This window comes from Tachyglossus aculeatus, chromosome 4 (genome assembly GCF_015852505.1).
Source record: "Tachyglossus aculeatus isolate mTacAcu1 chromosome 4, mTacAcu1.pri, whole genome shotgun sequence".
Lineage (NCBI taxonomy): Eukaryota > Metazoa > Chordata > Mammalia > Monotremata > Tachyglossidae > Tachyglossus > Tachyglossus aculeatus.
The window spans coordinates 99,596,503-99,623,644 of record NC_052069.1 but is presented as its reverse complement, the minus strand read 5'-3'; the positions used below and the strand labels follow the sequence as shown (position 1 = coordinate 99,623,644).

The 27,142-nt window shown below is 43.6% G+C and overlaps 1 protein-coding gene and 1 non-coding gene across 5 annotated transcripts in view; both read left to right on the top strand.

Annotated features, from left to right (window-relative positions):
* RALGPS1 (Ral GEF with PH domain and SH3 binding motif 1) overlaps positions 1-27,142 on the top strand; it is a 479,351-nt gene that overhangs the window by 323,611 nt on the left and 128,598 nt on the right. For all 4 annotated transcript variants that reach the window (XM_038744645.1, XM_038744644.1, XM_038744643.1 and 1 more), the window contains exon 10: positions 25,396-25,533. In XM_038744645.1, the coding sequence (XP_038600573.1) occupies positions 25,396-25,533 (138 nt within the window). The remainder of the gene's footprint in view (positions 1-25,395; positions 25,534-27,142) is intronic.
* On the top strand, positions 5,070-5,207 carry LOC119928014. The gene has a single exon (XR_005450975.1). It is a non-coding gene; the product is annotated as a small nucleolar RNA SNORA7 (small nucleolar RNA).

The window sequence follows — 27,142 nt, the reverse complement described above, 5'->3', positions numbered from 1 at the left end:
AGATTGAACGTGACTTTTCTGATGTCATCAGAACTAGAAAACAATCTTTTGTATGCCAACTGGAGATTGAAAATGTTACAGTTTATTAGAAGGAATGTTATAACCTGTGACCTGCCTTGATTCAAAATTAATCAATCAGTCAATTTAAGGTGCTAATGTACTTTACTGTGTGTAGAGCACTGTCCTAAGCACTTGAGTGTACAATACAACAGAATTAGTAGACATGTTCCCTGCCCATAACGAACTTATAGAGTAAGCTCCAAAGTCCTAAAAAGGAGGCACTCTACTTTGAAAAATAAAACCAAAAAATAAATAAATAAACCTCTTTCCTTTTCTGCTCATGTCACAGACAAGTTCATTATTTAATGGATTTAGATATGGTGCTCCTCCCAGAGTAAGGATCAAATCAATGCCTCACATTGCTTTTACAAATGTAGTAGTAGTAATAATAATGATGGTATTTTATTAAGCGCTTACTATGTGCCAAGCACTGTTCTAATAGTATTTACTAAGCGTTGCAGGCTGTATTGGTAGAGAATACACAGGTGGAAATTAGATATGGTCCCTATCCCTTGGGGACTCACAATCTTAGAAGGGCTCACACTCAAAAGGACTGAGAGAAGATAAGTTCTCACTCCCGTGTCTATCCTCGCTTGCCTCACTGGGAGCGAGGGCTGAGAAAAGACATTGTTAAGTAAACCAAGTTTTACCCGGTAAAAGGCAGGTTAGGTTCCAGACAGTTCAGACCCACAAACACATTTGTGAATTCACCAATGCACAGTCCTAGTTAGTCACACTCTGGTGGGAGGGGAGAGGAGAGTATTAGTTGCTCCTGGACTGGGGGTTGGGGGGTGGGGAGGTGGTGGAGTGTTTCCTTGTAGATTGGGGCAGTCATTCATGTCTTCTGGAGCAACAGTATTCCAAAAGCAATACCAGTATCATAAACCCTGCTGTAAGGTCACCTTTTAGGGGGTAGATCTTCCCAAGAGGCTGGGTTTTTGAAGGAATCATTCTACACAGCGTGAAAACTTTCCTAGGCTGTCTTCAGCCTACTGGACAGAACATACCGTGGTGAGGGTGATAAGAGCTTTCAATTAAAAAAATCCAGCAAGGGCATTCAATAATGAAAAGATCGTTTTGTGGGGGGAAAAAACCGTAAAGGCTCCTTTTATGGTATTTGTTAGGCTCTTACTATGTGCTAAGCACTGTACCGAACACTGGGGTAGATACAAGCTAGTTATATTGGCCACAGTCCTTGCTCCCCGTGGGGCTCACAGTCTTAATCCCTGTTTTACAGTTGATGTAACAGAAGCACAGAGCAGTTAAGTGACTTGACCAATGTCACACAGCAGATAAATGGAGGAGATGGAATTAGAACCCAGGTTCTCTGAAGCCACAGGCCTGTGCTCTTTAGCTTCTCTCCCGAAAAGGGAAAAATTCAGAACCATGTAGGACACATACCATAAAATGATGGAACTCCTTTGTAACAAAAAAAATCATGATCCAATTGGTCAAGACACAGAGACCACTGGCCAGGCCTTTAGCTCTGGGAGGGAATATTTTAGACATGACCAGCCAGGGAATAGGACCCCAGCCGAGAGCAAATCCTGAAATTGCAGAGAAAGGACACAGAATAAGCATGCATGAATTGCAAAAATCAAATCAATCAATTCTATTTATTGAGCACTTCATTCTCGCCTGTCCCGTGGTCGACCCCCGGTCCATGTCCTTCCCCTGGCCAGGAATGCCCTCCCTCCACACATCCGCCAAGCTAGCTCTCTTCCTCCCTTCAAAGCCCTACTGAGAGCTCACCTCCTCCAGGAGGCCTTCCCAGACTGAGCCCCCTTTTTCCTCTCCTCCTCCCCATCCCACCTGCCCTACCTCCTTTTTTTTTTTATGGCATTTATTAAGCTCCTTCCCTTCCCCATAGCACTTGTATATATTTGTACAGATTTGTTACTCTATTTATTTTACTTGTACATATTTACTATTCTATTTATTTTGTTAATGATGTGCATCTAGCTTTAATTCTATTTGTTCTGATGATTTTGACACCTGTCTGCGTTTTGTTTTTGTTGTCTGTCTCCCCCTTCTAGACTATGAGCCCGTTGTTGGGTAGGGACCGTCTCTATATGTTGCCGATTTGTACTTCTCAAGCACTTAGTACAGTGCTCTGCACACAGTAAGCGCTCAGTAAATATGATTGAATGAATGAATAGTAAGCACTTGGGAGAGTACAATACAACAGAATTAGAAGACATGTTCCCTGCCCATAGTGAGCTCACAGTCTAGTGGAGGAGACAGACATTAATAAAAAAGAATAGAAACTATTGTAGACGATAGAAGATGAGTGCACAAGCAAACCACTGCACTGCACTAATTCTTCACCAAAGCAGAGGAGCAGCAGAATAGTTTTAGCAGTGGCCAACTGGAGAGCCCTTTTGTAGTTGGTTGTGATGACTTTCAGCACAGGGCAACCCTGCTTAGTATCCTAAAATAACTCAATCAGCTTAAAACTGTCAACTTGAGCTGGAAAGGAGGGTCTTGAGGAAAGAAAGCTGAACTGTTTACGTAGTTCTCAGGTTTGAGGTCAGCGTGAACACCATATGATAAAAAACAATGCCATAGGTAGTTCTGGATGGCACACTGAGCTTTTCAAGACTAAACTAAGATTTGGATGTGAAACAAGTTCATTTTTGTAATCAGGACTTTTTAAAAAGGCAGCTGAGTGAAATTTCCATTAGCCTGGTCCAAGCCCAGACCCAGAATCATAAATCCTTCAACGCAGGTGGTAGGCTCCTCCCTCACCCAGCTCTACCAGCTCCTCTGGCCCCTACAAAAGTTTCCAGCTAGATCAGCTCTTGCCCCCACCTCTCCAGACCATGGTAATATAACCCATAAACCAACCAATGGTATTTACTGAGCACCTACTGTGAACAAAGTACTAAACTCTTGGTTGAAGACCAATTCACATGCTCCCTGCCTTATAGTCCAGTGGGATGAATGGGGGAAAAAAACCCCAAACCTACCAATAGAAGGAGGAAACAAGGACAATGCCACCCCAACTGAACCTGACTCATACTTTCAATTGTATTTATTAAGCATTTATTGTGTGCAAAGCACTGTACTAAGTGCTTGGGAAAGTACAATACAACAATAGCATTCCCTACCCACAGTGAACTTACAGTCCAGAGGCAGGCCAAAAGCCCACGAGGAGAAGAGAACCAAACCTTGACTGAGGTATCAGGACAGTCAGATAGTTCTGAGTTTAAATTATTTGCACTTTTAACAGAAATGCTGATGTATTCATTCCAAGTTTCCATGGCTGAGGTGCAGTCAGTGTGGAAGGCCAAGGAGCCAGAGTTCTGCAGGGTATTTGTGGGGCCTGAGAATCTGAGGTACCAAGGCCTGTTCTCCTAGACCCCAAAAATCTATCTTCAGCTTCTTGGGGATTTGAGGAAGAAGAGGGTTGGAAAAGCGCTTAGTACAGTGCTCTGCACACAGTAAGCACTCAATAAATATGATTGGTGGATAATTGCACCCTTCTCCCTCCAGAAGTAGCCATTTGCGGGGAGGGGGGTTGAGGAGGGGGAAGCTAACAGGACTTTAGCCAGGACATTTTTCACAGGTTAGATCTTGCCATTGGTGTTCACAGCTGCCTCATGAGGCCTAATCATCTAATGAGGCCAGAGTGCTTCCATTCATTCATTCAATCGTATTTATTGAGCGCTTACTGTGTGCAGAGCACTGTACTAAGTGCTTGGGAAGTACAAGTTAGCAACATATAGAGATGGTCCCTACCCAACAGCAGGCTTACAGTCTAGAAGGGGGAGATAGACAACAAAACAAAACATATTAACAAAACAAAATAAATAGAATAGTAAATATGTACAAGTAAAATAGAGTAATAAATCTGTACAAACATATATACAGGTGCTGTGGGGAGGGGAAGGAGGTAGGGCAGGGGGGATGGGGAGGGGGAGAGGAAGAAGGGGCCTCAGTCTGGGAAGGCCTCCTGGAGGAGGTGAGCTCTCAGTAGGGCTTTGAAGGGAGGAAGAGAGCTAACTTGGCGGACGTGCAAAGGGAGGGCATTCCAGGCCAGGGGGAGGACGTGGGCCGGGGGTTGATGGCGTGACAGGCGAGAATGAGGCACAGTGAGGAGGTTAGCGGCAGAGGAGCGGAGGGTGCGGGCTGGGTTGTCTCCTATTGGACTCCAACAGGCTCTGCTGAATGGCAAACTGCATGTTTTCATAATCCTCATCTTGCAGGTGCATATTTCTACCATTGTCTTGGATGTGATAGGATTCGGGGATCTCGAACACAGACGGGTCGACATCGAAACCGGTGTCGAGGGTAGCTCGGTCTGCCTCTATCTACCCCAATACTTGGTACAGTGCCTCAGTTACCTCATCTGTCCCGCAGCCCTTGCCTCAGTTTGTTGGTTCTGGTTGCAGAGTGGGCATCTATCCACCCTCTAGAGAGGTGAAGGCTCTCTAACCACTTACAGGGTTAGAGGAGCTTTATCCTGCCACTAGGAGTGTCTGTGGGGAGATGGGGGCTGAGTAGGAATAGTAGTAATGTTTATTGAGCATGTACTGCATCCAGAGCACTAGGAAAGAATATACGGATGGAAATTAGCCATGGTCTTTGTCCCTCAGGGAGTTCACAATCTGATCTGGGAGATGTGGTGCTGAGACGGAGGCTTGGTGCAGAAGAAGGTGAGAGAGGGAGAGGGGGAAACTTGCAGGGGAGTGAAGAGATAATAATAATAATAATGGCATTTATTAAGCGCTTACTATGTGCAAAGCACTGTTCTAAGCGCTGGGGAGGTTGCAAGGTGATCAGGTTGTCCCATGGGGGGCTCACAGTCTTAATCCCCATTTTACAGATGAGATAACTGAGGCCCAGAGAAGGTAAGTGACTTGCCCAAAGTCACACAGCTGGCAATTGGCAGAGCCGGGATTTGAACCCATGACCTCTGACTCCAAAGCCCGTGCTTTTTCCACTGAGCCACGCTGCTTCTCCTACATGAGGCTCACAGTTTGTTAAGCATTCATTATTTGTCAAGCCCCATCTCGGGATCGTACCCAGAGAGTTTCCAGCACTCTGTCAGTCTCGGCTAGGGGAAGGAGAGTCAAGCAGAGGCATACCCATTCCATTCCTAGCTTGGGCAGTGGCTAGCGAGTGGAAGGCAATCTGCTACAAGTCAAAACTCACTTGTGCTGGGCAGCAGTGGCGTGGGAGACAGTTGAGGGCAGGGACTCAAGTATACTACCCGGAAGGAGTCAATGGTTAACTGCTTCTGTATTTTTACCAAGAAATATGGATCTACCACCAGAATGATTGCAGATGGAGATTGGAGAAATATATCCACGGAGTCGCTATGGGTCAGAAATGACTCAACAGCATAAGGCAAGACAAGATCTCACCATTACATATTACTTAGCACATTTTTTCTATAATTCAAGAATTATAGAATCTATAGGCTAACATTTTATAGGCAACGAGGACCCTGAAACCATTACCGAACTTTCAGGGATTTCTAATTTCAACCTCATGGCGTCACTTCTTTACTTTTCCTCCATAATTGACTCTTCTTCCAAGGAACATTCTCCATCTTCTCCATTTCCGGTCTCCTTGAACCGTCCCTAGGTTTCTTTCTAAGTCTCCCAACTTGCCCCTTCCCCAGCCCCCGCCACCCGCACACCACCGGCTCTGGGCTGGTCAGTTTGGAAACAAGTTGGCTGTCAGAGATAGCATTCCTGCAAGCCCTATCCTACGCTACCCCATCTTGCCCTGCCCTGCTCCGCCCCTGCTAAGCCATCTGTGCCCTCCACCCTACTTTCAGTTCTCTGAGAAACGTGTCCGTTTGACATCATCTGTTGGGGTATGTGATGTCATTCATTCATTGCTGAAAGTTGGGACCAATCTACTCGCTCTTGCCCCTTCATGGCTCTCTTTTTCTTTTAGGTGGCCAGAGATAAGGCCAGTTTAATGGCACTGTGAAATGAGCCTCAGGACAGGCCCTTCACTGCCACAGGATCTGTCAGTCTTTTCAGTGTGATTGTTGATTCTTACAGCGTAGCATTTTTATTTCTGGTTTGGCTCCCAGCCTACTCTTTTTTTTTTCTCCATTGCTCTGTGACACACTTTTTCCTCTGAAAAATGAGTCCTCAGAGGAGCAAGCCCACAGAGTGTGTGTTTAAAATAGAATTGTTTGTATGCTGCGTTTGGGCCTTTTTGTCAAGAGAAGGAGTATTGAGCCCATCGGTATTTTGTTTATGTGGAGTCAGGGATGATATATTGACCCCTTTCACCTTCGCTACTGAGAACACGCCATTGGACAACCAACCCATTGCATGCTTTGATTTCCTGGAGAGAATGAAAGATGTTGGTCCACTGTTGCTGTTGTGCAGAGTAGATTTTCCTTTTCATACTGCTGTTTCTTTAGAAATCATGTACGTGCATATTCAAAAGCACTTTGTGTGAATTCAGAATAGGGAGGGAGTGTTTCTGTGACATCATCCAGTGCCCTTTTCCATTGACCTGGACAGAATCATTCTCATGCTCAAGCGCACATGTGTACGCACACACACACATGCACACACGCACACACACACACAAACACACACCCTCCTCTTCCTCATGGAGTCTACTGGTATAGCCTCATGAGAAATAATCCAAGGAAATCAAACTGTGTTTTGGGAAATGACATTTTTCTCAGCGTGTAGGTTCAATTTACACAACTTTACTGAAGTATTACTGACTCAAGGTGGTCTTTACCAGCAGGGTTTGGTCAATGTGGGAATGGACTCTGAGCATTGCTTTATTCTTTGTGGGTGTTTGTTGTACTTGTGGTTGAGGTTGAGAAGGAATTCTCGTTCGTTTTGAAAAAAAGTTATTTTGTATAACCTTAGAATTGGACCAAGTTTGGTGAATTCAAGATGGAGAGTATAATGACCAAACCCAGACTTTGAGGTTTGGTAGTCATAAATATTTCATATGCTGCATGAATGAGAGGGCTTTGCTCTTTTAGTTTTTAATTAAATAGCAAAGGCTTGCATGTTGAGATGCATTTTTTTTTTTTGCTGTGCATAGTACCTCAGTCTATTGGGTGTAATTCAGTTCATCTCACTCTGGAGAGCTTTAAGAAATGCTGCTGTTATTTTATAAAGACATGTCGCAGACCAGTGTCAGTAAACGGGGGTAGTAATGTCGGCTCCCTTCATTAGCCTTCTGGAGAAGTTTATGAGAATTAGTGGGCTTAGTCCTGTTAATTGCTTTGAGTTAATCAGAGAAAGGTTCTTCAGAAATGGGAGAACATTCTTGTCAGAATTTACTCAGGGGCCAATGTGATTTTTGTACTTGATTGACTTGCCACAGGAAATCCATCAGCTGGTATATGAAAATGCAGTTAGACGGTCTTTTGTAGGCAAACAGACCTTCCTTGTGGATAAACAGCAATAGGGATTGCTGTTTATGTAGGTGTTTCTAATTCAACCTCTCTAATTGACTCATGATGCGTGTTTATAAATCCATGTAACTAGTGCTTTGAACCCTCCTTAACAAACAAACTGTAGTCTTAGAGCATCCTCTACTTCAGGCTTTGTACTTTGCATGTGTTCCATCCACCCTGGATTTTTGTCTGGTGGAAATGCCCGGGGGATTTTATTTTTATCTTTGGGGTAGCCAAAGGGCACTGTGGCCTTGTAGGAGGTCTGAGGGATATTTTTCTGAAAGGTGGAACTCTGAAGATGATTGTGTCTATGAGGGATGCCAGGAAATGTATTATAGAAGGGGAGCAATCAAAAGTTACAGAGGGGTAAAGAGGAAAATTGAAGAGAAAAAAAAATAAAAGCCAAAATCAATGAATTCTTCGTCTATTCCCTGAAATTCATTCAGCCATTTAGCTGGAGCCCTACTGGCATAAGTAGAATTGTTTCTGTTCCTTTTAACTACCTCTTTACCCAAACGCTTGTACCAGTGACACTTTATCCTGGAGTGGGACTGATTACATTTTCAAACACTGTCAACAAATGAGCAGAAAACATTTTTTCTCCTAGTCATAATTTCTCTTTATTCTGACATAACCTTGATCCAAAGCAAACATCAGTTTAAGAACTTGTGTGGACCACTGAATTCCTGCTGAAGAGAATGAATAAACTTCTTAAGTATCCCATAAGGGCTTGGAATATTTGGCTGTCTGACCCCAGATTGTTTCCATGATCAATTTTTACCAAACTAAATTCATTCCTCTTAAAATTAGATGATGTTCCTTTGATATATGATTGGATGCAAATTTTTAGTTGTTGTTTGTACTCTTACCACTTCATCAGCATTTATCGGCTCCAAGTTATATCTACTGCATGTTTGAGCAACATACAAAAAGAGTGGTTTTGACAGCTTGGGAGTTTGGGTTGTTCTCTGTTCTCACCCTACTGTATTTCAGGGTGATTGAATGCAGATGGAGATGGAGTTGTGTGAATTTCTCACCCAAACCTATTGGAAAAGAATCCCACTCAGGGGTGTAATAACCTTCTCCAGTTAAACTCAACCCAAGATTCTTTTCACAAATACAGAGGTTTGTAAGCTCTTCCTTAGATGTCTAGATCTAGTTCTTTTGAACAAAGGACCTTAACCGCTCTACCCTCAAAATAACCATTTGTTTTTACTAGGCCTTTGCATTGTACCTTAGAGAAAAAAAGCAAGACACAAGTTTCTATTAATCGCTTTTTTATACCACAATTTGCCCTCATCCTTTCACTACCTCTTTCACTCTCAGCTTTGTTGTGATGTTGCCTATAACGTACACAGTGTTCTTAAAGCGTAAAAGGACAGGATAAATGTGATGTTATAGTTTCAGATAAAAATATGGCTAAGAATCACCTCAGATAATTTCATGGAGGTTGGCTTTCCCATATTTTGAAGGATATAAATATTGAGGTCTATTAGAGCATATGGGACCAAAGATGGTTAACACCCCAAACTCACCAAAGCATCTTTGCTGTGCATGCTCACAGACAGTTCCTTCGAAATGTAGGGGGAATGATGGATTTGAAATTGAACCTAGGCCAAATGGTAGACTTGGAATAGTCTAAAAAAGAAAATTGTGCATCTTGACTTGCTAAAAGAAAACCAGATTATTCTGCCTCAGTAATTGATATAGAATCATGATATAAATTCAGGCAGCTAGAAGTTCAGCTGCAGGAGTTGAACATGTTTAATGGTGCTTGTTAAGCGCTTACTGTTTGTAGAACACTGTACTAAGCTCTTGGGAGAATAGAGTACGACAGAGTGGGTAGACACATTTCCAGCTCACTAGGAGCTTAAAAATTTCGAGAGGGAGGCAGACATTAAAATAAATTATGGATATGAACATGAGTGCTTTGGGGCTGAAGGTGGGGTGGTTAGCCAGTGCTTCAAAGGTATGAAGGGTACCACCAGGAAAATGTATGGAAGAGAGATGAAGGAAGAAGAAAAGATGAGAGACGATAGAAGGAGAGATTAATCAAACTGCCTTCTGCCATTCGCCTTTCATGCTTCAAGCAGCTGCCATAATAATAATAATAATAATAATAATAATAATAATCGCATTTATTAAGCGCTTACTATGTGCAAAGCACTGTTCTAAGCACTGAATAATAACAATAATAATAATAATAATAATGATTATGGTATTTGTTAATCGCTTACTATGTGCCAGGCACTGTACTAAGCACTGGGGTAGATACAAGCAAATTGGGTTGGACAGCCCCTGTCCCACGAGGGCCTTACAGTCTTAATCCCCATTTTACCGATGAGGGAAAAATGAGGCTCAGAGAAGTGGAGTGACTTGTCCAATGTCACACAGCAGACAAATGGTGGACCTGGGATTAGAACCCATGAGTTTCTGATTCCCAGGCCCATGCTCTTTCCACTGTACCATGCCATCATCAGCCACTACCCCCTGTTCTCCTTTCTCCTACTCCTCCTCTCCCTCCTCTCACCTTCATTCCTCTTATGTCCCCTCTTCCTTCTTTTCTCCCTTTTCCTCCTCTTGTCCCTTTTCTTCCCCTTCCTCCCTCTTCTCCCCCTCCTCTTCCTCTCTTTCATCTTCCTCTTTCTCTTTCTCTACCACTGCCCATCTGCAGACGAAATGACCCTTCCCAAGAAAAAACCCTGAAAAATGCTCCCAGAAGGACCAGTTCCACCGGAGTGGGAGAGCTGGAAAAGCAGTGTGGCCTAGTGGATAGATAACAGGCCTGGAAGTCAGAAGGAACTGGGTTCTAATCCTGGCTCCACCACTTGTCTTCTGTAGGACCTTGGGCAAGTCACTTCACTTCTCTGTGCCTCAGTTACCTCATCTATAAAATGGGGATTAAGACTGTGAGCTCCTGTGGGACAGGGACTGTGTCCAACCCAATTTGCTTATATCCACCCCAGTGTTTGGCACAAATATCACAATTATTAGTCAAACATATTGAGCACTTACTGTGTGCAGAGCACTGTATTAAGCACTTGAGAGCGTTCAATAGAACAATAAACAGACACAATCCCTGCCCACAGTGAGCTTACTGTCTAGAGGGGGAGACAGACAAATAATGTCTGCCTCCCCCTTTCTAGACTGTGAGCCTGTTGTTGGGTAAGGATTGTCTCTATGTTGCCGAATTGTACTTTCCAAGCAATTAGTACAGTGCTCTGCACACAGTAAGCGCTCATAAATACGATTGAATGAATGAATTTTAAATAAATTACAAATAAGTACCTGTGGACTGTGGGACTGGGAGGGAGATGGAAAAAGAGAGAAAGGATGATGTGGAAGGGAATGGGAGAAGAGGAGAGGAGGGCTTAGTCAGGGGAGATCTTTTGGATGTGATCTTTTGGAGGAGATGTGCCTTTAATAAGGCTTAGAAGCCGGGTGGGGAGAGTAATTGTATTATTCATTATTATTCCAGTGACAGCAACCAGCAGTGCCACTCCCTGAGCAGGCAGCGGCACCAGTGGCAACATGGCTTTCATGGCCCCCACTGGCCCCACAAGACCTTACTCTTATGGGACATCCTGAGAATTTGTGGTGCTGCTGAATGAATATTTCCAACCCTCAGTGGCCTAGATAGGACAGTATAGCCATGGTGTGGGAGCAGCCACACTGATGGTACCAGCCATACCTGAAGAAGAGGAGGAGGAAAAGGAGAAGAAAGCTGCTCAGCTCCTCCTGTCATTCTCCTTCCTGCTCCCTTGCAAATATCACCGCAACTGAGGAGTTCTCTTCTCCTTGCTCAAGTCTCAGGTCTTCTGGGAGGCAGAACCGAACACCCAAACACATAACTCATTTACCTGAAGTGGGCCATCAGTCTTCTTACCAGAGAGCTGCCCAATTATTGGTCCCATTGGTAGAGGCGGTTGGGGTTTCTTGCTCTAGTTGGGCTGGAATAAAAAAAATGAAGCTTCTTGCAAGGGCCTTTGTTCTGCAGGAGTTTAGTATTCAGTTATCTGGGTTTATTGGATGCCACTTTGTGATGTTCCAAACTTATGAGAAAACCAGTATGTGAGGTGATGGTCAGTTCAATACATAGTAGCAATAATATCAATGGGATCATTAAATTAGTCCTAAATATGGTACTGACATTCCTGCGTTTTGTGATGCATGGTTTATTGGGGTGTATTCCATTTGAATTTGCCATTGTGTTGAAATGTAAGTTGTATGGATGAAGACCAGTGAATGTAATTTCTATTTTAGATTTAATAAATGACATGGAAACAATCAATCAATAGGATCTATTGAGGGCTTTCTCTGCACAGCGGGCTTTTCTAAGGGCTTGGGAGAGTACGATAGAATCATTTGGGATGATCCTTACCCTCAATGTATTTACAATCTAGTTGGGGAGATAGATATTAAAAATAAATTACAGGTAGGGGATAGAGTATAAAGATATAATAGATATATCTTTAATATATCTATAATAGCTATAATATCTGTTATATATAATATCTTATATATAATATATTATATAATATCTATTATATATATATATATATATAAAAGATATAATGCAATAGAGTATAAAGATTTGTTAATGCTGTTAGGTGGGGAAGGAGTTGTAAATAACCAAGTTCTGAGGTGACACAGATGTGCCAAAGTGGTAGTTTGGAGTGATGAAGGTCAGGGAGTTGAGTGATTAATCAGAAAAGCCCTCCTGAAGGAAATGTGATTTCTGAAGGGCCGTGAAAGTTGAGAGAGCAGAAGTCTGTCAGATGTGAAGGGGGAGGGATTACCAGGCAGAAGAGAGGGTGCGAGCCAAAGATTTGACTGTGTGAGAGGTGAGAAAGAGGTGCAGGGAGTAGGTTGGCTTGAGAGGAATGAAGTGTGTAAACTGAAGTGTAGTGAGAGAAGAGTGAGGATAAATAGTGGGGAGAAAACTGATTGAGTGCCTCAAAGCCTGTGTATAGGGTTTCTGTTTGATGTAGAGAGGAGTTTTTAACCATTGGAGGTTTTTGAAGAGTGGGGAGTCAGGCTCAAAACAATGTTTTAAAGAGTGATTCAGACTGCAGAGTGAAGTATGGACTGGAAAGGGGAGAATGCGGAGTCAGGGAAGTCAGTGAGAAGGCTGATGCAATCAAGTGGGGATCTGACAAGTGACTGGACTGTAAGCTTGTTGGCCTGGAATGTGTCTCCTAATTCTGTTATATGGGACTCTTCCAAGCACTTAGAACAGTGCTCTGCACATAGTAAGCACTCAATAAATACCATTCCTTGGCAGGTGGCAGTTTGGGTGGAGAGAAAGGGGAAGATTCTGGAAATGTCATGAAGGAAGGCAAAACAGGACATAGTAATAGGAGTTGAAGATATACAGAAATTTCAGGCTTTAGTGATGAGGATAAGGTAATCTTCATATATGTTGGAATAAAAGTGATTTGGTAACTTTAGGTTTTTTTTCCTATTTTAGTGAAACTAGAAGCCTAGCCACCACTGAACATTTTTCTCAGAAATCCACGTCTGGCTCTGGGCCTTTAAGTGATTTAACGTTCAATTCCCCTTGGTTCGCATTTGGAAGAAATGCAACAAAACAAAAAGCAAGTGTTCACTAAACACTCTGGCCTGCTGTCTGGTTCAAGCATTGCACAGATTAAACCTCCTGCTGTTGATGAGATGAGACTTGTGGTTACCCAGCTCCCAGTGGCTGATAGGCCAGTGTGTTCTCTCAAGCATCTCTGTCAGAGTCTGTGGCCTAGAGGATTTGCGTGCAGTCTCTAATGGTTTCAAAGATCTGCACTGATGCTGCAGAAATTCAGAAATATAATGCTGCCCTGTGTACATGCCCCAAGTGTGTAGTCAGTGAACAGAGTGAACTTCTAAACCAAAAGCCTGCCCACGGCAGGGGTCCGGGATACTGGTTCCTCGATTGCTGACGTGTGGACATGTGCTGCTCATCTGAGCAGTGCTGTTTAGGAATGTGCAGTTCATCCTAAATGGGGAAGTGGGTGGGCATGTGCTTCAACTCATCTGCCTCACCCAAACCAAACAAAGCTTCCCAGAAGACTATGAGAGCTTGTTCTCACAGTTCATAAGCCAAATGACAAATGACCTGATTCTGAGAAAATAACCATCACGTCATAGATCTGCAAGCCATTATGAGATGATGAGAACAGCAGTCACCCAGAAAGTACAGACTCTAGAATGTAAGCTCGTTGTGGGCAGGGAATTTGTCTGTTATATTGTTATATTGTACTCTCCCATGTGCTTAGTACACAATAGACTCTCAATAAATAAAACTGACCAAGTGACAGAAAATGTGATTGATACAGAGTTGACCATGCTTCTCCGAGGAAATCCAGTGTCTTAATGAAGGTCAGCTTGTGGAGGAAGCACCTTTTTCTGACAAGACCACCTCTCTTTAGAGCAGCAATTTTCAGTCAGGCTCTCAGTGGTCTCATGACTCCCAAATTTGCTCAGTGGCATAAGTGACCAACTGATAACCCTAAATTTACCTTGGAAACTGAAACTCCTTGCTCCATTGGCACGTGCAGCTCTGACAAATGGAGAGAAGATTCTACAAGATTCAAATACATCAGGGTTACACTGATTGTCATGAGGGATTTCAACACCCAGGTTGGTAACAGCGTGGCAGTGAGAAAATGTCACTGGACCACAAAAGAATGGAAAGCAAAAGAGCCCTGGCCTATTTCTACTCAGGGATGGTGCCAAACATCAGCTCATAATTACCAACACTGTTTTCATCTTCCAAACAAAAAATGACATTTTGGCTGCACCAAATCAACACTGGCATCCCATTGGGTCATAACATTATGCAGCAAAAGGGCCTCCAAGGTGTATAAATCTCTGTAGCTACATGAGATGGCAAGCCATCCCCTTTATGACCCAAAGCCTTTCAGGTATGCAAACAAGATATTGAAAAGGGGCAGCCAAACCATGTAGCTGTATTAATGATGTGTTTCTCCAGGAGACTGAAGATACCAGCAAGAAGGTCCTTAACACTAGGGAACGACTGTGCCCTAGTGGAAAGACCACAGGCCTGGAAGTCAGAGGACCTGGGTTCTAATCCCGGCTCTGCCACTTGTCTACTCTGTGACCTTGAGCAAGTCACTTAACTTCTCTGTGCTTCAGTTCCCTCATCTGCAGAATGGGGATTCAGTTGAATGAATACCTAGTCTCCCTCCTACTTAGAATGTGAGCCCCATGTGGGACTTAATTATCCTGTCTGTACCCCGTGGCTTAGGATATTGCTTGTCACATAGTAAGTGCTTAACCAATATGACAATAATTATTATTGTTATACTAACAACTAGTAGTATTCCTGCTCTACTAATAATAACTACAGCCCATGAGCCCTGTTGAAAGGTATTCCTTCTACAAGTTCCAATGCAAGAAGGTAATTCTCTGGGATACTGTCTCTCAGGCAGTATTCGAAACTGGTGGGAAGTTAACTGATACCACCCGCCCAACTTTATGTTAACAATTACAGAAAATGGTATTTAGGCCAGATCACTCAAGAAGACTTCGAAGAAGTAGTACTATTAACTGTGGACCAGGCCCGAAAAATGAAAACTGAAAAGGAGGTACAATGAACAGGAATGGTACCAAAATGAATCCTTCAGTTAGATCAGGCAGAAGAGGGGGTTCAAGGAAATGTCACCCACACCCCACCTCCTGTTTTGGTTAGACCCCCTTATTCGAGTTCTCTACCCAGTTTTGGTCACTGTTGTTTCAAAAAAAGTGTAGAGAACCTGGTAAGGGTCCATCATCATGAATCAAAGAATGGAAAGTAGGTCCTCTGAGGATTAGTTAAAGCAGATCTTCTAAGTTAGAAAGTAACCAGCAGAAGGGAGGCTGGATAGCTGTATTCAAATCTATGAGCAGTTGTTGTTCTCTACTGAGTCCAGGACAAGATAAAATGGACAAAGCAAGAGGGATTTTAGTCAGGCATAAAGCAAGAACCTTTGGACCACTGAGGTTGAACACTGGCATGCTGCACAAAAGGGAGTTGTTTGATTCCTCATCCCTGGAGATATTTCAAAAAAGAATAGGTACCTACCTCTCTTGGGGTGGGTTAGTGAGTCGACTAGCTTTACATAGGATTCAAACTAATTATACTTGGGCTCCACACTTTGATTTATGCTTTGGAGGCATTACTGCCAAGAGCTATCAGCCGGAAGCAAATGTATTTCTAGATATGCTGATGATGGTATTTGTTAAGCCCTTACTATGTGCCAAGCACTGTTCTAAGCACTGGGATCTGTCCAGACTTTCCCCCTCAGCATATGAAACAGTAAATGCCACAGAATTTGAGATGCTACCCTCGTCAACATCTTTAAAAAGAAAGGTGAGAGCTTGCAGGAAACTATCATAGGATACTGTTGCTTATGCGACTGTATCTGGAGGTCATCTGATTTGCTTCTGAGGAACATTGGTATCCATGCCCTCTCCGAATTAAAGTGTAGCTTTAAATCATAATAAAGTATCCTAAAATTGATAATACTAATGATGGTATTTATTAGGTGCTATAATGCGCTAAGCGCTGGGGTAGAAACAAGATAATCCAATGAGTTACAGTCCCCAGTCTACTGGGAGCTCCCAGACCAAGGGGGAAGTTCGATATCCATTTCATAGTTGGGGAAACTGAGGCACAAAAAAGTTAAGTGACTTGCCCAAGGTCATTTAGCAGGCAGGAGGCAGAGCTTGGATTAACTTCCTAACTTCCATTTTTTAAAATTGTATTTGTTAAGCACTTACTGTGTGCCAGGCACTATACTAAGCACTGGGGTAGATACAGGCTAATCGCGTTGGACACAGTCCCTGCCCCACATGAGGCTCACAGTCAATCCCCATTTTACAGATGTGGTAGCTGAGACACAGAGACGTTAAAAGTGACTTGCTTAAGGACACACAGCAGACAAATGACGGAGCTAGTAATAGTACCCAGGTCCTTCTGACTTTCAGGTTTGTGCGCTATCCACTAGCCCATGCTGCTTCTCATAGGCCATGCTGCTTTTCATCCCTGTGCTCATTCCATTAGGCCACATTGCCGCCCCATCTTTGCTTTTTGTCAGATTCCAGAAAAAGTGAAGGATTCAACCTGACTTCTAATCTGTATTCATCCATCCTATAAAGTGCTTGAGTTAGACTCTAGCTGTTTCTGAGTATATTTGATTACATTGTAAAATTCTCCAATATCTTCACCATTGTGCCAGGGCTTTTCCATCACGGCTTCATGGCACAGCTGATCGTCTCAGACTTGAAAGTGTTGGGCTAACTTTTTCTCCATTATTATATTAAAGCAGCCTTGAACAGACTTTATTCTATGCAGGTCTGCTTAAGGGCACAAAATACCTGGTAGGATACGCCCAAAATACCTGGGAGGATACACTTTTGATCCTCTGGGACAATTAGAATCTTTCCTGGCCTGGGTTTAACCCGTGGATCCAGCAGCTCAAGCCAGACTACTAAGGCCAAGTTCGGACTTGGGGTCTGAGGGGAGCAGAGTTGAGACATTGTACTAGGATGGCAATGGGGCTATCATGAGTGACTTTTTGCAAATGAATGAGTCGTGGTTCTGTTAGGCTTTGGCAAGTTTAAATCCTACCTGACCATTGCAGTAGACACACATTTAGCAAAATATCACTCATGAGTAGTAATATCAAAAAAGGCTCAAGCCACTTTGTGAATTAGTGTGGCTCAGGACAGACCTGGGTGCCACAGTTCTTCCCTCCCCTCAGGCTGATCAAGCAAGGGCCAGGACTAGGGTGGGATGAGATGAGCTAGATGGGGAAATTACAGCCCGCACACAACTCAGTTCTGTGAAACACTTTCTTTCATTCATTAATTCATTCTTTCAGTAGTATTTATTAAGCACTTACTGTGTGCAGAGCAGTGTACTAAGTGCTTGGGAAGGTACAATACCATAGTAAATGGTGACACTCCCTGCCCAATTCAGCCGACTCCCACTACAAATGTCAATATTGAGACAGGCATTCAGGGGATGCTGAATTCTGTTGACTGCTCTTGGAAACATGGTTTTTGTGAAACCAGTTTAGTGCTGGGGACAAATGAATGTTTTCCTTTGCCTCACGCCCTTCCTGTGGCACTTAGTCACAGCATCATCACCCTCGCCTTGGGGCAGAATCAGGGGCAAAGCAGTGAGTAGCATAGGTGTTGGCCAATATCACCAGTCCCCTCTCCCTACTTTGTTGTCATCACTTCTAGGCTAGTTGGGGTCCAGAGTTGGGGGAGACAGTAGAGGGCATCTAAGTCCCACTCCCACATGAGTCTCCTTTCTTCGTCCCTCTAGACCGTAAGCTCGTTATGGGCAGGGAGAATGTTGGCTAATTTTGTTGTATCGTCCCTCCCAAGTGCTTAATACAGTCCTCTGCACAGAGTAAGCGCTCAGTATTGATTGATGGATGGATTTTATTGCATGCTGCGGCACCCACCATCCAGCCAGGAAAGAAGTAAGGCTGGAAATAAAATAGCCGGCGAGCCCGGGAGCCATGAGGGAACCCAACCACACCCTGCAAGTGAGGGACGAGGGGAGGGGTCAACTTTAGTTCCCCTCTCTAGGGGAAGAATTGAATCATCTCCAGCTGCTGGCCAAGTATTCAAGCCTCTGTGGGAAGTTCAGGAAAGTGCTCCATGCTCAGACCTGACTTCAGACATATTATTCCATACATGCCTAATTCTCATGGCACCCACCTAACATAAAAAACAAAACAAAACACTCTGCGTGTTCTTGCTGAGTCATCAACAATCAGGTTCTCGGCTTACACATGAGGAGAAAACCCAGACTCAGCATGACCCAGCCACAACTCTATCTTGCACTAAGTACCGTGGTTTCTGTTTCTGAATGTATACAGTTCAGCAGACGCTGCCTCGCTAATCATAGACTTTATGCTTCACTTGGGGGAATGTTAAAATGTTGTCGATTATCCAATGTCCAAAGCTTCAGTTCTTAGAGGCTTTAGCCGCAGTGCATTTCAGGCATTCTAACCATGTTGAGGATTCACATACACAGAAAGAGCTGCTGTTAGTGGACTCTCTGACATAGCAAGGGTGTGGAAATGCCCTCAGAGCAGCTCTGGAAAACCGGGTGGAAAAACGTTGAAGATGGAAAAGAATGTTCTGCAAGAAGAGAAATCCAAAGCGTGATAACTATTATGTGGTGAAAGGAGGAAACTTCATGGAAAGGGCTTTGATGAGCACCGTTTTCCAGGATCCTAACATTCAAGAAAGCTCTGAATCCAAGTCTTCAGTGAACCTTGAGTATTGCATCCCCAAGTGAATTCCAAAGTGGAAGTTTTTCAGCAATAACTCCACCCAGGTTTGTTTAGTGAATACCATGTCAGCTAAGTTCCTGAGTCCAGTTATTGATGAAGAAAAAAATCCCACATCCTCACTTTTTCAAAACTTTTATCCAGTTCCACATGTTAAAATAGGGGAAAAGGAGGATTTTCAGACCAAAGAATCGTAACTTGAGTCTTTGGTGTTCTCTGGGTGGGCGCCCTGGATTTAAGGAGCAGCCTTGCAGTGTCCACTTTTTACATAATCAGGAGTCAAACCTGGCTTGGTCTGAGATGGGGACAGTAATGCTTCCTGGTAAACAGAGGAGTCCCTGTCAACTGAATTTAGTCACCCAGCCAGCCACCCCCACCAGCGGCTCCCCAGTCCTAATCTAGATTGCCTCAGCGGAGTCTCTCTGGCTAATAATAATAATTATTGTATTTAAATCTTTACTTATGTGCAGGCACTGAACTAAATGCTGGGATTGGATACAAGCAAATCGGGGTGGACACAGAAGCTAACTATCTCTTGGTATAATCTGTACAGCACCACCGTCCCTTCCTGGTTTGGACAATCCTGGACCTCCCAGTGAGGGGGTGGATAAGGGACAAGGAAGGGTTCCAGAGGAATCCAGTGTGGTCCAGACTCCCCAAACCAGAGTGCAGAGAAGAGTGGAGCCAGTAATGTGTGGTCTGCCTGTCTACCACATCTCTCGTTGCTTAGGGCTCAACCACAGGTGTCCACTTTGAAACTGCATGCATGATTCTCTTCTTTGTATCCCACAGAGAGCAGTGACATACAGTGTCCAGCTTCATCCTGCTGGTTCAGCCAGGTCATCCTGCACATAGGATAGTGCTTGACACGTAGTAAGTGCTTAACAAATACCATTAAAAATATTAATTAGGGACTCGCGTTCTTGGCACAGCTTGAACACAGATTCCACCAAATTCCACAACCTGCCTTGTGGCCCTGTCGGCGATTAGAATGGCAGTTAATGGTTTCTGAAACATTGATCAAGGAAGTTTTACCTTTTTCTGTATTCAGTGCTTTCCCCTGATGTGGGCCTTAAGGAATTGGGATTTTTCTAGAGGCAGCACTTGTAGTCACTTCAAAGTCACTTTCAGTAGCAGGTGAAGCAAAATGAAGGGCACTTATTCTAAGAAGTATGCCTTATTTGGGAGTCTATTAATCTATAGTTAATAATAATAGTAGATGAGGTATTTGAAGTATGCCTTATTGGGGAGTCTGTGAATCTATAGCTAATAATAATAGTAGGTGTGGTATTTGTTAAGTGCTTACTTTGGGCCAAGTAAGCATTGTACGAAGCACTAGGATAAAATGAAAGATAATCAGGTTGGACATGGTCCCTGTCCCTTATTGGGCTCACAGGTTAAGTAGGAGGGAGAATAGGCATTCAGTCCCCATTTTGCAGGTGAGGAAACTGAGGCAAGTGATGTGCTCAAGGTCACAGAACTAACCGGTGGCAGAGCCAGGATTAGACCCCAGGTCCTCCCAGTTTCGTGTTCCTTCCACTGCATTCTGCTTCCAGTCAAATTGGAGGCCTCATCAACCAGTGCGAGAACTTTTTCAACTTCTCAGAAGGTAGTGACTCTTGAAATTGAATGGAAGCATATTCTAACAAGTCACAGAAGGTTGCTGGTCAAAGATAGGCTTTAATGTAGAGAAGCAGCGTGGCTTAGTGGAAAGAGCACGGGCTTGGGAGTCAAAGGATGTGGGTTCTAATGCCGGTTCCACCACTTGTCTACTGTGACCTTGGGCAAGCCGTTTAACTTCTCTGGGCCTCAGTTACCTCATCTGTAAAATGGGGATTAAGACTGTGAGCCCCCCATGGGACAACCTGATTACCTTGCATGAACAATTACCTTGCATTACCTCACTTAGAACAATGCTTGGCATGAGTAAGAGCTTAACAAATACCATAACAACTATTGTTATTTTTATTAATAATCAATTAAAGGCTTAAAGAGAAGCAGCATGGCCTAGTGGATAAAGCACAGGCCTTGGAACCAGAGGACCTGGGTTCTAATCCCAGCTCTGTCATGTATGTGCCATGTGACCTTGGGCAAGTCAGTTAACTTCCCTGTGCCTCAGTTTCCTCAACTGCAAAATGGGGATTCAATACCTGCTCTCCTTCCTACTTAAACTGTGAGCCCCATGTGGGACAAGGACTGTATCAAGCCTGATTAATTTATATCTACTCCTGCATATAGAACAGTGCTTGACACGTAGTAAGTGCTTAACAAATACCGTTAAAAAAAGTAATTAGGGACTCAAGGCTTGTCATAGATGAGGTAAATATACGCACACCAGGTCCTCCATGTTTGTAGTCTCCCCATTTCAGTTTACCATCCAGCAGCTACTCCCACCTCTTTTCGTTCACATGTCCCGCCCAATCTAGGAATGCTGAGATGGGCATGACTTCACTGCTAGTAGGCTGGCGTACTTCCAGGCCCTTGTTGTTTGTGATCCTTTTGGACTATTTAATGTTGAGACTGGCTCGTAGGTGATGTGGATGAAAAGCTGGATCTTTCATTGGCTCCTCCTCTGCCTCTCGTCCTCTGAGTGTCATCCCCCAAAGCTCTTTCCTGGGCCCCCTTCTCTTCTTGCTCTACACTCACCCTTGTGGGGATCTCATAATAATAGTAATAATAATAATAATGGCATTTGTTAAACACTTACTATGTTCCAGGCACTGTAGTAAGTGCTGGGGTGGATACAAGCAAATTGGGCTGGACACAGTCCCTGTCCCACATGGTGCTCACAGTCTCAATTCCCATTTTACAGATGAGGTAACTGAGGCACAGAGGAAGTGAAGTGACTTGTCCAAGGTCACACTGCAGACAAGTGGCAGAGCTGGGATTAGAGCCCCCGACCTTCTGATTCCCAGGCTCGTGCTCTATCCACTACACCATGCTGCTCCTCTCACATGGCTTCATCTCCCACCGCTGTGTAGATAACTCTCAAATGTATCTCTCTAACCCTGACCTGTGATCAGATCTGCAGTCCCACTTATCCTATTTTCCCCCAGGCCATGTCCACTTGGATGGGGCATGGCCTCCACAAGGAAGTCCCTTCCACAAAGAAGTCCCATCCGTTTACCCCCTTGCTCCCAACAGAGGTAGGTTTCTGTGCGTGAGCCCTGGAGGTGCTCCGAAGAGCATGGTTCTTCAAATTCAATTGCATTTTAGTGTTTCACGGGTAATAATAATCATAAGATTTGCTAAGTGCTTACTATGTGGGAAGCTCCATACCAAGCGTTGGAATATGTACAAGTTAATCAGGTCGACGCAGTCCCTGTACCAAATGGGGCTCATAGTCTAGAGACGAAGAACAGGAATTGAATTCCCATTTGACAGGTGTGGAAACTGAGGCGCAGAGAAGATAAGTGACTTGCCCAAGGTCACAAAGTAGGCAAACACAGAAGCAGATCCAGTATTAGAACCCAGGTCTTGTGACTCCAAGGTCTGTGCTGTTACCAATAGGTCACACTGCTTTTCAAGGTTTTGCCCTCTTTTTTCATTTCCCTTTCCTTCTTAATTATTTCCAGTATTCTCAGTCCAACAGTCACAGTCTATTGTGTGACACTCCCCCATCAATTTCGTAAGGAACCTTGTACTATGTAAATTGCAAAGACTGCTAACATTTTTTATGGCGAGTCACCATGACACCCTCTCTCCTCCCTCTCTCTCTCCCCCTCGTCCCCCTCTCCATCCTCCCCATCTTACCTCCTTCCCTTCCCCACAGCACCTGTATATATGTTTGTACATATTTATTACTCTATTTATTTATTTATTTATTTTATTTGTGCATATCTATTCTATTTATTTTATTTTGTTAGTATGTTTGGTTTTGTTCTCTGTCTCCCCCTTTTAGACTGTGAGCCCACTGTTGGGTAGGGACTGTCTCTATATGTTGCCAACTTGTACTTCCCAAGCGCTTGGTACTGTGCTCTGCACACAGTAAGCGCTCAATAAATACGATTGATTGATTGATTGATTGACACCCATCTGTAAAAAAAGCAGATGAGGCCTTGCATTACACCTGTAGCCTTGGACAGATGTCACCTTATATGGCTTGCTAGCCACAGAGAGACTGGATGAGAGTGTGGATTGCTCAGTACCGCCCATCACCACTCCTGGAAAAACAAGTGCGGGTCTTGTTGAGAGTGAAGAAAATCAAAGCAAAAACCCTCTACATGTAGGGAGTCCCTGGAGCTTCTTGTAGGCAGGAAACATTGCCACTAACTCTGTTATATTGTACTCTCTCAAGCACTTAGTAAGCTCTCAATAAATTTGCTTGATTGAGGAATTGATTGATCGCTTAGTTGCTGAAGAGTCCACAGTACAGTTTGGTAGCACCCTAAGTCTCTGAGCAGCTGTTTAGGATCACACCACTGATCCCAAGTGGGGAAAGAGCAAGGCAAGATCTGTAAAAGGTCTATAAAGGTCTGTAAAATTGCCTGCTTCACCCAAGTGGTCAACTGATCAATCAACCAGTGGTTATTTATTAATAATAATAATTGTATTGGTTAAGTGCTACTATGTTCCAAGCACTGTTCTAAGCACTGGGGTAGATACAAGATAATCAGATTGTCCCATGTGGGGCTAACAGTCAGATAGAATGAGGAAGTGAGTTTCGGGCCAGAGAGGATGTGAGCAAGGGGTCATTGGCGCAACAGACAATACAGAGGCACAGTGAGCAGTTATGTATTAGAGGAGCGATATGTGCAGGCTGGGTCATAGCCGGAGTTCAGCGAGGTAAGGTAGGAGAGGAAGAGCTGATTGAGTCATGGCTGCTAAGAAGACCATGACTGGTTGGCTTCATCTTGAGGGAGAGGAGTAAACCGTGCCTTCCAGAGTAGCTCCACACTGTCCCTAATTGTCCAAGACCTCCTGTCCATGAGTGGCCCCTGCCATGAATCTGAGAGCCTGACTAGTATGCATGCCAGACTGGGAGGTGCCCATCCAACCCAACGTAGCACTTCACTAGAGGGTAGCACAGTGGTCTACAATACACGTTGAAGAGTTTTATGTCACCGACCCCAACACACACTGCATGATTTATCTCACTTAAAGATAGGCTTTCCTTTAGGGTTTAATCCAGAAGATTTCTAGGTTGGGAAATGTAGGGATTTTACCTTTGCAGGTTGGAACCACTTGCCATAGTAAAGGGGACATATGAAAGGTTGTTTTTTGTCATATATTTGATTCCTTCATTAACCTTCATCTGAATCAAGTTTCCTGACCAATTCAGCAGTGTAACTAGAGTAGGAAGCCGATTATCTGAACAATGTGGGACACAAAAATAGTTCCAATAATTAATCAATGCTATTTATTGAGTGCTTACTGTATGGAGAGCACTGTGCTAAGTGCTTGGGGGAGTACATTACAACGGAGGAGGTAGACATGTTCTCTGCCCATAAGGAGTTTACAGTTTAGAGAAATTATTATGACACTTAATTGCTTACTATGTGCTGTGCATTGTACTAAGTGTGGGTTACGTTGGACACAATCCCTGTCCCAAACTGGGCTCACAGTCTGATGGGGAGAGAGAACAGGTATTGGTTCCCATTTTGCAGGTAAGGATACTGAGGCACAGAAACATTAAGTGACTTACCCAAGGTCACACAGCAGACAAGTAGTAGAGTTGGCTGTAGAACCCAGATCCTCTGACTCCCAAACCCAGACTATTTCCACTAGGCCACACTGCTTCACATGAGGGTATGTTCAAATAACAGAAACAACAGATGACCTTTGGCTATTGTGAATATTTTTCAGTTATCTGAACATCATTTTTTCATCAACTTAGTGGAAAAAGTGGGGAATCGGGAGTCTGGTGACGCGGGTCTTAATCACACTCTGCCTCTGGTGTGTTGTGTGACCTTGGGCAAGTCATTTATCCTCATTTTATAGAGAAGGGAACCAAGGCACCAAGAGGTTAAAATGTGTGTTTTTCCTTCCTCTGTAATCATGAACCCTGTGTGGGTCAGGAACTGGGTCTAATCTAATAATCCTCCCTTCCCTAGTGCTCATCATATAGTAAGTGCATAATAAATAGCAGTTTCTAGAAAAGTGGTAATCCAAATAAGCATTTCAATAATTAGTTTTCCACAGTATAATGAAACATTAACACTAATCAAAAAATATGGAGAAGAATCAATGATTTATATTTAATTATAAGTATAATATGCAGACTCAACTACAGATACTAAATTATATACATGAAATCATTGAAAAAGGAACTATATGTAATTGTATATGAAAAGGAAAGTTGATTGTGTTTTCCAGTGTGATTGCCTAAGATTTTTCAGTTGGATTGCAGGCTGAAATACTTTCATCGGTGTTTTTATGAACTGGAAATCCAAAAGTTCTGCCAGAATTATATTGCAGATAACATCTGAGTGAAAAATGCTCTGTGCAAGATGAGAATTTCATATTGGAGTTGTTCCGAACTCTGCTTTTCCATTAACCTCATTCTGAATCCCTTCTAAAGTAATAAGGCAAAGATAGTATACTACTCTTTCTGAATGTAATAAAATATTCCATTTCTGTTATTGGGAGTTAGCCCATTATTTCAATAATGAATACCTGCTTTAATTTCAGGAATTTACCTTCTGGACTTAATCTACATTGATTCAGCGTATCCTGCTTCAGGAAGCATCATGGAGAATGAACAAAGGTCCAATCAGATGAACAATATCCTCCGAATAATAGCTGATTTACAGGTCTCCTGTAGCTACGGTGAGTAGCTGAATATTGGTTGGGATAGACATGTCTGCGTTTAGAATGGATCATAACTAGCTGATTTTCTCTTGTAGTGACACCTCTTGTAGTCAAGTTTCTGGTCACCTCTGGGTCTTCTTCAGTTGTGAGCCCCCTAAGGGGCAGGTATCATTTCTAATTTCCACCTGAGTATTCTCTCCCTGTGCTTAGTACATTGCTCTGCACACAGTGAACAATCAATAAATACTACCACTACTACTTAGTACCACATTCAAAGCTGGCAGTCACAGGAGAGGGAAGGACCCAGAGTATAGAGGATGAGGAAGATCTGTTCCTTTGAAGATCTTAGGCCTCTCTGGTGACTGTAGGGGGTCCCTGTGAGGGTGGAAAGCCTTGGGCAGTTGTCCAGGTTCCCATCAGTTAAAGTGGCCAGAGAGAGATGCTGAGGGAGGAAAGAAAGGAGTGTCGTGAGTGTGATCACGGTGTTTTCAAGCTCTGAGTGGAAGCAGCAAGGCCTAATGCCTAGAGCATGAACCTGGAAATCAGAAGGAAATGACTTGTCTGTTCTGCCATTTGGGAAAGTCACTTAACTTTTTTGTGCCTCAGTTACTTCATCTGTAAAATGGGGATTAAGGCTGTGAGCCTCATGTGGGGCATGGGCTGTGTCCAACCTGATTAGCTTGAATTTACCCCAACACGTGGTACAGTGCCTTACATGTAGTACCTGCTTAACAAATGCCATTAAAAAAAACAAATAACTACCACTGCTTCTGGGCTCCCTATGCTACCTCCACTGTTCTAGAGTTCCTGTCCTGGGTACTAGGCAAAGTGATGTGGGGTGGAAAAGTCCAAGATGCAAATGGCAGGAAGACAGAGGGGTAGCAGAGAGAAAGAGAGAGAGAGAGAGAGAGAGAGAGAGAGAGAGAGGAGAGAGACTGAAAGGAGCAGCAGAGTGGCCCAGAACCTGGCATGGGACAGAGCTTGAGCAATGGATTAAAGCTGGCATGCTGGCCAGAATGTCCTTTTATGTTGCCACAGGGCAGACAGAAGGACCTGGGTTCTAATTCCTCTCCACCATGTATCTGCTCTGTGACTTTGGACAAATAACTTCACTTCTCTGGGCCTCAGTTTCCTCCATCTGTAAAATGGAGATGAGTGTGAGCCCCGTGTGGGGCAGGGTCTGTATCCAATCCAATTAACTTGTTTCTGCCTCAGTGCTTGGAACAGTATTCGGCACATAGTAAGTGCTTAACAAGTACCATAATCATTATTATTATATTGTTACATACCCAGGATTGCCAATGCTCCCCAGCCCAGATGGTGGTCAGTCTTATTTTTAAGATCTCTAGGGACTGCATTCCTCCCTGGGGTTCCTGTTTAATCATTCTTACGGTTAATAAGGTCTTACTTTTTTTCAGCTGTACTCCCTTGTTATAATACAGTGCTCTGCACACAGTAAGTGCTCAATAAATACGATTGATTGAGTGATACTGTCTCTCTCCGGTTTCACCACTAAATTGAGGAATGGGTTCATGCGTAGCCTTTCTCTTGAATGGAAGGAGAATGTACATTGCCTGTGAGCCATTGCAACACAGTGGTAAATCTGGGGTCCTAAAGGCTCTATGGG